This window comes from Pinus tabuliformis, chromosome 6 (assembly GCF_031772625.1).
Source record: "Pinus tabuliformis cultivar Carrire ecotype Pingquan chromosome 6, CPIR1, whole genome shotgun sequence".
NCBI classification, from domain to species: Eukaryota; Viridiplantae; Streptophyta; class Pinopsida; order Pinales; family Pinaceae; genus Pinus; species Pinus tabuliformis.
Window position 1 is genome coordinate 1,841,909,857 of NC_142292.1, and position 9,987 is coordinate 1,841,919,843.

At 37.3% G+C, this 9,987-nt stretch overlaps 1 protein-coding gene across 1 annotated transcript; it reads left to right on the top strand.

Annotated features, from left to right (window-relative positions):
* Window positions 1-3,276: 3,276 nt before the first annotated feature.
* Window positions 3,277-5,926, top strand: LOC149266373 (Transducin/WD40 repeat-like superfamily protein). The gene is made up of 2 exons (XM_089430465.1): window positions 3,277-5,339; window positions 5,566-5,926. Exons 1-2 carry the CDS (start codon window positions 3,535-3,537, stop codon window positions 5,570-5,572), a joined length of 1,812 nt encoding a protein of 603 aa, XP_089286591.1. The 5' UTR covers window positions 3,277-3,534; the 3' UTR covers window positions 5,573-5,926.
* The last annotated feature ends 4,061 nt before the right edge of the window (window positions 5,927-9,987 follow it).

A 9,987-nucleotide genomic window follows, 5' to 3' on the forward strand; every position in this document is an offset into this window, starting at 1 on the left:
TGACTTCTATATATATATATATATTAAATTAAGGTGTATAGAAAGAGTCCCTCCAACTCAACCTCAAATTTCCTCAATTTAAAACAATAAATCGGCCAATTCCCCTGATTTAAAGGAAAACTGAAAAAGCCAAACACCTTTTTTCGCACACACATCCATTAAAATTCGAAAACTATATCCTTATACTTCTTTCTTTTGTATTTATGTGGCATAGTAACATTTCGTCCCAACCATTAATTAAACCCTTCCTAAATATCCAAATTTCACTCTATAATTACGCCGATAGATGTTTCTTTTGAATAAGTTCATAATCCATTTTCATCTACCCTTTCGCTTGTAATTTGACACATGTCACTTGGTGTGGCCCCCTGATTTGCTTGCAATTTGACACCTATCACTTGGTGTGGTTGTCTGATGAGACAACATATACGAAAATAAGCCTCTTCATGGTTTCAAGAAAAGCTCACCCCTAATTCAAATCTCCTGAAATTAAATGGAAAATTTATCTATACTTACTTCAGAAATTGAGATTTTACTGTTCCTAGATCACCAAAGAGGAGGACATTTATGTCTCCTCTTAGACAATGTTTCCCTTTGACATTATTTTCATGCCCTCCAAACATTACAAGAGTTATTCCAGTCTTAATGTCTTCATGACCATAAATAGATGCAACTATAGATTTTATAATTTGCACATACATAGTGAATAATTGACGATGTCTGCAAAACTTTGAGTTTTGAACAATTTTGCATAGGAAAAATAAGTAGAACATTTTGCTTAGAAAAATTCCAACAATTTAAACTTTAAAACCATGAATTGACTACAAATAAATCTCTTAGTTTGATTAGAAAACCATCACCTAATGCTTGAGACAAGAAATTCCCATCACTTGCATTCTATATTAACAGAGTAATGACTGACCCATTCTCTAATTTTGGGTATCTTTGTAACGTAGTTAGCTTCAACAACTATTGCAAAGATTGGAAAGCCATTCTTAGTGTTTAGATACATATCAAAATTATTTGTGTATGTGCTAGTCACCTCCTGCAATAAGATGAACAAGTTTTAAATTTCACTATTCTGGAAACTCTCATATCTTCATGAATTTGAAATAAGAATTCTTTTATAAATAAAATGTGAACTTACAATTTCTTCTCCATGGTGTGCACAATCAATGAGATTGTTCAATAGAATCACTTCTTTGTACCTTGGGAGCCAACCAACAGGGATAATGTCTGGACTTTCTTGAAGTGATAATTTCTGATAGTTCTTATTTATTGTCTATGAAGACACACAAACAAGTTCAAACGTGAATATACCAAATAGGTGAATCAAGCAAACCAAAAACATAAACAAGATCCAATTAGCTTATGTTTTTCTTTATGAATTTCAGACGATGACATAATATCATGTAGTAAACAATTTCTTACTATGAAGTTAGTTTGCTTGACAAATCTGCAATTTTTTCTACAAAAATATAAAATCTTTGAATATTATTTTTCTGCAAATATTTATGAGTAATATCCACCTCATTTATAGACAACATAGTTCTTCTTCAAGCCAGCGAAAGGTTCATTCAAAGATAGCCAAAGGTAAGGCATTAACTCATCTATTCATGGAACATTTTATCTCAAACCAACAAAATAATCTAAAAAGGCTCTGTTTTATCTCAAACCAACAAAATAATCTAAAAAGACTCTATTTCTTTGTTTTCTATATCCAATGACCTTTTTAGTTACTATCTATTTGATTTTCTTAAATAATATCTTTAACATTTACATTTATATGTTTGGTATTTTATGAAAATTGAGTATGAAGATGCATCAATAGTGAAAATGTCTTAAAATTCATGGTTATCCAATTGATTTCCTGAACTATTATAGATTTTAGGAATTGTTTATTCAAATATTAACTTATGTTTTCTACATGTATCATTATTCTTTATCATTTTGTTTATATTTATGTACTAAATAATTTACTAAAAAAGGGGCAGCAAAACAGAGAAAATGAAATAGAATGATCCTCGCAAAAGTAATTAGAAACTATGGAATATAATGGTTAACCGAGAAAATGCAAATACAAAAGATATGGAAACATGGTTAGTTACACAGCATTAAAAATAAAAATGAAAATTTTGGAACCTAAGTAATTCCTGGGATATATATATAAGCAACACTTTCACTGAACAAAGTAAATTGAAATGTCTGCATGTATGCGTTTCATCACGTGGAAAGAATTAGTATGAAGGCTATATCTGAATTTCAGACCATGTCTTTTGACATTTCACCCTTGCCTAGATTGATGAAGTCTTTGTAATACATTTATAAGTGGAAAAACCAAACTTATACTTGTAAGAAATTACTTTTTGTAGATGTCCTCCTCTAGTTTTATAAACTTGTACCTTCTCTTCTCTTAGAATTAGTGTTGGATATCTCAAGCATAACAACTTTTGGACAATAGAGATTTCTTAGGGCATGAAAAATTATCCAATGATAGGTTTGAATTGTTTTCCTTCCTTTAAATAGTCCATACAATCAATGTTTTTGATTTTTGATTGAGAAGGCCCAAACAATACAATGTTCCTTCAAAATCCCTTAATGAAGGAAATTGAGGAAGGTGAGCGCGACTTTCTATGCAATTGTTCTTTTGCAGTGGTGCCATAAACAAAAGAGAGAACATGGTGGGATGAAGATGCAATTATTGTGAGTGATGAGGAAGAAAGTGTGTGTGGTGAGGATGATTGCAGTGGTGATAATAGAGGCTTGGAAACCAACCATAACACTAATGCCAAATTTGTTTCCTAATGTTTCAGTGCAATCAGCTCAACCTCTTCATCCTTGGGCAATCTCTTCATCCTTGGGCAAGTAAGACTCTCACAGGGGAATTGAAAAGGCACTTTGACACAAAGCCATTGTTGCTGAATCTTTATATCATTGTTCGCTGCAATGCAGTGGAATATTATTCCCCTATATTGTAAATTTGTTATATATAATTTTTATTGGTTAAATACTAACTGTGAATTTGGATGATTTGATAAACTAACTCTTATTATAAATAAAAAAAAACAAAAAAAAAACTTAAATTTAATATATCAATTATTATTTACTTAATTATAAAAACTATAAATTGTATTATAAAAACTAAAAATACAATTTATTTATTTAGATTCTATCTTACACCTTTTGGGAATACTCATCGCACCTTTTGAAACCACCCCTAATATTTATAACGCAAAAAAGCTAAAAACTCAGATTTAATGATTAAAACTCAGATTTAATGATTAAGATTGGGCTCTTCAACCATCAGGTAAAAAAATCCCTTCCTCATCGTCAGCAAGCTACCGACCAGGATTCAATCGCCAAGGGCAACTTTGATGTCACAATAGTCCTAAGTGACGGGACCGCACAACCAGACTGCTTATGAATACCAGTCTCCACTACCCATTGCAAGACAATTAGTTCAAAGCGAGCGCTCTGTTATAAGAAATCCTCTTGTAAATTGTTGCAAGAACGACAACACCGCCTCCAGGACCAATGGATTTACTGCAGAATTATCAGGATGACAGTGAAGATTCGAACCCAGAACTTAGAAATCATCCACCGCTGGAAGACGCTACGGCCACTTCGGCGCCCGCAGGAGTCGAAAACGAGACCTCTTCTTCACCAGACTCCTCCCCTTTGCGCCTCGCATTGCCAGCAAAGTCTTGCGCACCGGATGTGGATGAAACCCTAATGGCCCTCGGGGTTCCAGGCTCCGAGAAAAAAAATAATCACAAGAAGCCCATCGACCCTACGCAGCACAACGTGACGTTCAATCCAAGCTATGATCAGCTCTGGGCTCCGCTTTACGGTCCTGCTCACCCTTACGCCAAGGATGGAATCGCTCAGGGCATGAGAAACCACAAGCTCGGTTTTGTGGAGGATTCGGCCATCGAACCCTTCATGTTCGACGAGCAGTACAATACTTTTCACAGGTATGGTTACGCTGCCGACCCTTCTGCTTCTTTGGGTAGTCATATTGTTGGTGATTTAGAGTCTTTGAAGAGAAACGATGGGGCATCTGTGTATAATTTACCTAAACGTGAGCATAAGAAGCAGAAACTCGAGAAAAAAATGATACAGAAGGACGAGAACGAGGAGGAGGAAAAAGAAGTTGGAGAGGAAGTTGACAATCCTTCCACGGAAGAGTGGCTGAAGAAGAATAGGAAAAGCCCTTGGGCTGGTAAGAAGGAGGGTTTGCAGACTGAATTGACTGAGGAGCAGAAGAAGTATGCTCAGGAACATGCTGAGAAGAAGGGTGACAGGGAGAAGGGTGAGAAGGTTGAGATTGTAGATAAGACTACTTTCCATGGCAAGGAGGAGAGGGACTACCAGGGGAGGTCTTGGATTGATCCTCCCAAGGATGCCAAGGCAACCAATGATCATTGTTATATTCCGAAGAGGTGGGTCCATACATGGAGTGGGCATACAAAGGGGGTTTCGGCGATCCGATTCTTCCCCAAGTATGGCCATCTGTTGTTATCTGCTGGCATGGATACGAAGGTGAAGATCTGGGATGTTTTTAACAGTGGGAAATGCATGAGGACTTACATGGGTCATTCGAAGGCGGTGCGTGACATATCATTCAGCAATGATGGTTCTAGGTTTTTGAGTGCTGGGTATGATAGGAATATCAAATTGTGGGATACGGAGACAGGGAAGGTGATTTCGACATTCTCCACAGGGAAGATACCATATGTTGTGAAGCTCCACCCGGACGAGGATAAGCAAAATGTGCTACTGGCAGGTATGAGTGATAAGAAGATCGTGCAGTGGGACATGAATAGTGGTGAGATCACTCAAGAGTATGATCAACATCTTGGTGCTGTGAATACCATTACTTTTGTAGACAATAATAGGAGGTTTGTGACATCGAGCGATGACAAGTCCCTGAGGGTTTGGGAATTCGGCATTCCTGTGGTCATTAAATACATCAGTGAGCCTCACATGCATTCAATGCCTTCGATTTCTCTTCATCCAAACACGAATTGGCTTGCTGCACAGAGTTTGGATAATCAAATTCTGATCTACAGTACAAGGGAGAGGTTCCAACTCAATAAGAAGAAGAGGTTTGCGGGGCATATTGCAGCAGGTTATGCTTGTCAAGTTAACTTTTCACCCGATGGGCGATTTGTTATGTCCGGAGATGGCGAGGGCAGATGTTGGTTCTGGGATTGGAAAACTTGTAAAGTCTTCAGAACTTTAAAATGCCATGACAACGTTTGCATAGGCTGTGAGTGGCATCCTCTGGAACAGAGCAAGGTTGCTACATGTGGCTGGGACGGAATGATTAAATATTGGTATGTAACCCTTTTTTAACCCCATGGCAATTATTACACGTGCGTAGATTAGTCATGGACATTAGTTTGATAGTATCATTGAGGATGTTTCTGAGTTTGTATATACAAAGTTGGGTTCTATGTTGGCATTAGCAATGATATGCACTTGGAGTTAAGTTCATTTCTGCATTTTATTTCCTAGTAAAACTGACAACTGGTTAATTACATGTTTATATGTATTTTGCAGGGATTAAATTCAGTACAATAAATGCAAGATCTCTAACTCAACTTGAGTATGTATGAAGGTGCCGTATCAAAAGATTGGTACTTCCTTATGGACACGCAAGATCTTAAGCATGGCTGAATTGACTTGAGGAAAATGAAACGACCTTGCTAAATGTAATGATGTAGAGACCTGATGTGGTACCTGGTTGTCTACCAGACTATACCGTCTGTCCTACCTTCCGAAGGAAACTTTTGAGTGATTCATGTCAATTTGTTCTTGTATTTGACCTCCAAGAGATGTAACATTGAATTTGATTTCACCTCCATGGTTTCCAAGATGTGAATCTTTTATTGCATTATAAGTTGTTACATCTTGATCTTGATCTATTGCTTATTTGTTCACACTGGAATCATCTCTTTGTTTCCTTATTTTTGCTAAAGATCAGGCAGATTTTATATTGATATAATTCAAAAACACGTTGTAGATATTCTTTTGCTACTAGTCTGCCACTGGGAAAAACAGACCAGTAGCCAGAATAAGAGTCTTCAGTTTTGCTATGGGCATACATATCATCTGGTTAACAAAATTAATAAACATTCCGATAATGTCTACGACCAAGCATAAAAACATAAGCCTCGCTATCCTATTGCTTGCAGTTCTACTGCATGTATCAGAAAAAACATAAACTGAAAAGAGAACCATGTTATTCAGTCAGAGAATCCACATGAATGGTGGCTGGTGGCTCAGTATCCTCTTCAGAGTTTGTGAAGTCCACGTCTGCAACCTTTTTTGCTAGGATAGTCACCTTGTTACCCAACTTCTGAAAGGTCTGCAGGATCTCATCTAAGCATAACAAAACTCATTGCTGGGTCTTCGAGCACTCAATTCGCACTCTTACCATAATTGTTTTCAATTGCCAGTAGATGTGAACTGTTTGGATGTATGGGGTCTATGGGATCTTGTTGCTAGTCTCTGGAATCCAACTGCTAACATGTTCCTCAGTTTCCTGATCTGGTATGAAATGCTTTTCTATGTGAGCCTTCTCCTATGCCTAATGAATTTCCCTTGTAATTTCAGGAGGGATCACAGAGGTATATTGAGCTGCTGCTTGGCAGGGCGACTTGGGCCCTCCTGGCCCCCCTTCATCCTGAAGGATGACATTGCCTCCTCATGGAGGAGAAGAATATAGAATAGCAGGACCATTGACAGAGCTCCAAGGAGCCAAGAGAAGGATAAAGTAACCCAAAACTCGCCAAAGAAGCACTCCTACAACCTTCACACAGCCCCAAACGCAAAAACCTTAGCTGGAACAGGAAAAAGCGGAGAACAAAGGGTCCACCAAGCTTGCAAATATAACCACAAAACAGATAGCCCATTGAAACTGAAAGGAGAGCCCCCTAGAAATGAGTGTAAGCACCGAGGGACCAATCTCAGTGGAAAGAAAATATACCAAAGGTAAACAAAACAGTACACAGTGACACAGTCCTGCAAAAGCTAGAGACACAAGAGAACAAAACAGGGAGAACTTATGCCAGACAAGACAAGCCTTAGAGGAGATGATGCTGAGAGCAAGTGAACCCTTGAGCCAAGATGTCAGAGAAACCGGTCCCACATCAAAAAGAGTTGCGCAACCAGTCCTGGACCCTGTATTCATCCTTATTAATCTCTAGGCGTTCCGCCTACCCAGCAAATCAAAATCATGCTGGACAAAAAGCTTCAAAGGTTTCCTCAAGCACCGAGAATGCTAGAGGGGAGCCAGCATGAACCCCAAGCATAAAAACAGAAATAGCAAATGACTGTGACATGCCCCCTCCTTGAATTACACCACCCAAAATCATGTCTGCTAACCTCCACTCCTGCATACATGATTATGAGGTAATCTATGAATGTACCATTGCACACTGCCATTAGCTCAAGGGCAATCAAACGGTTAAGGCTACCACCTGAAACCATTACTCCTATCATTAATGCCATAATTTGCCACCTCATTTGTATGATATGCCAAGTGCATGGGACGCTGCATCCCTTGGATTGGCCAGCTGTACACATAATGACTCTGGTCTTGTCAAGATATCTCCCTTCGTGAGGAATAAAGGTCTTGAGGGGCAATCTCTTCACACAGTTTTCTGAGAGATTGCATTTCCATCTGTGACCATGGCATATCTAGAGGAGACTGAAGGAAAGAGTTGCCTTCTGGTTAATACATGGTTTTCAAATTGACCAACTGCTTTAAAGTTTGATAAATGGTGAAGTTTATCTTTATTCAATTGCTTTCTCATAATATTACATTGTTTAGTTTATTTGCAGGCCAGCTTGACTTGGGATTTATTTGTATTTCATTAGTTTCTCTTAGGGGAAGCTATATATCTTTTCAGAATGATAATCTCTGAGTTCCTTTGTTGGAGAAGGTGACATCATGCTTTCCTCGAAGTATCGGAAAAGCCAAAGCAGTCGTATCTCATCAATTAGGATGACAATGGGTAAAAGAAAAAGGAAGACTTTTAATTCCAAGAAACTAGATGGAAACTTGGAGAGATTTCTATATCTACTATGTTTGGTTGTCTATAAACTATGGGCAATTATGTTGCTGTCATTGGGGATTGAATGGCAGGTGGAAAAAAGCTTGTCTGTATGGGTCATGCACAGTGGAGACATGTGTGGAACATTGGTTTGAGTCATTGAGATCTTGCAAGTGCAGTTTGTGGCAAATAATTTGTTTATGATACCTCCCTTTGGGGACTGGAGACAAGATTTTCCTTCAGCCATCTATGATCGTCCGGAAAGTGGGAGATTTTTCAGTGGTCCATATCCAGCCAGCCAGAGGAAATTGAATGGAGTAAACCATAATGTGTGTTGGCAACAAAGGAAGATCAGGTGAGAGCTTCCATTTGTCTGCAAATATTCATTTGGCTCTCTCTAGCTCATGATTTGTCAACCATGTAGCTTCTCTTGAACTTGAATTTTCAAATTGTTGCAGGGTCATAAAGTTCATCGATATTAGTATAGTTTTTCTGGTTTTGATTATAATTTGAGCATGGCATACTTTTTATAGGCAAATATGCAGTCTCTCTGTTTTTGGGCTTGCCCAGCTAATGTAAGTTTTCAGCAGATAACAGAGCAGAGTGCTATGAACTTATTGTTCGGGGCTGGTTGATATTCTAAATGATAGTCATAACAGTATGTTGTTTCAATAAATAATTTACCAAAACCTCAGAAAATTGATGTTTACAAGCAAATTACAATTTTCAAGAATTGCAACTACCTGTGCTTTAGTGCAATCTGATACAGTTTGTTTTCTACTAATATTATCAGAATCAGAAAAAAACTGTAAAAAAAACTGGTCAACCAAAAAATACATAAATTTACAAAATTTGACAAAAGAAACATATATATTCATGTGATGGCACGAATCCAAACACTTATAAACATATCCAAAGTTTCTCATATATGTAGCAAGGGTGCATATAACCAGAATAGCATGGAGTGCAATCCATCTCTGAACCAAAAATACATCAATAAAGAGGCTATATAATGGCCTTTAGAGTCCAGAAAAAATCACACTACAACAAGTACTTACGTATCATCAAAATCATTGCCTATATGGATCTTCATCATCAATATCACCCTCTAAGCATTAAAATAAGATAGAAAAAGCTTACCATGTGAAATCGAAAATTTGTTTGAGTGATGGGTACATTTTTACTAGGGTTATGACAGAGGAGATCAACAATCAATGGCGCCAATATTGAGGTACATAGAGCGCTTTGTGCTATTGATTAAATGCTAGTTCCAAACCCTCATACATGATAGAATCCAATGGAAAGGTTGCTATCCCCCCCTCAATCCTGAAACCCTGTTAAGTCTGCTGGATTTTGAGTGGCATCTAAAATTATACTTTCTACATATGAAATCCAATGAGGTTGGAACCACTCTCAAACATCCTGAAACTCTTGAAAAATTAATGGTACTGTTAAATATCTAAGTGACATTCTCCTTTATCTTTCATTTTCATTCTTACATTCTCCTTTATCTTTCATTAACTACATAGGAGAATATAAGGATGAAAATGAAAAATAAAGGAAAATATAACTATTACTTTAAGAATTTAACATCACAGTTAGCTGCATAGCATTAGTAGGGCCCTAGGGTTGAATATTATGCTGTTCCATTCATATATTATTATATATATTTTTAAAAAGTTTCTTGATTTTTAAAATCTAATTTATGTTTTGAGGGTCCTTAGCCACAAGTATGGAGCTAGCCTTTTTCGGTTTTGTGCCATTGGTTGGACTGGTTAGGACCTAACAAAAGGCTGGACTGACTGGTTCAACTGTTTCTGATAACACTGTCAACCGCATTATTACATCAAAGAATGGAAATGTTGATTTTTTTTTTCAATTACTTTACGAGTGTCTGGAAGAAAGAGAATGGAATTTTAATGTT

Coding starts and splice junctions, on each gene's coding strand:
- LOC149266373 (XM_089430465.1), top strand. CDS start 3,535: ATGGATTTACTGCAGAATTATCAGGATGACAGTGAAGATTCGAACCCA.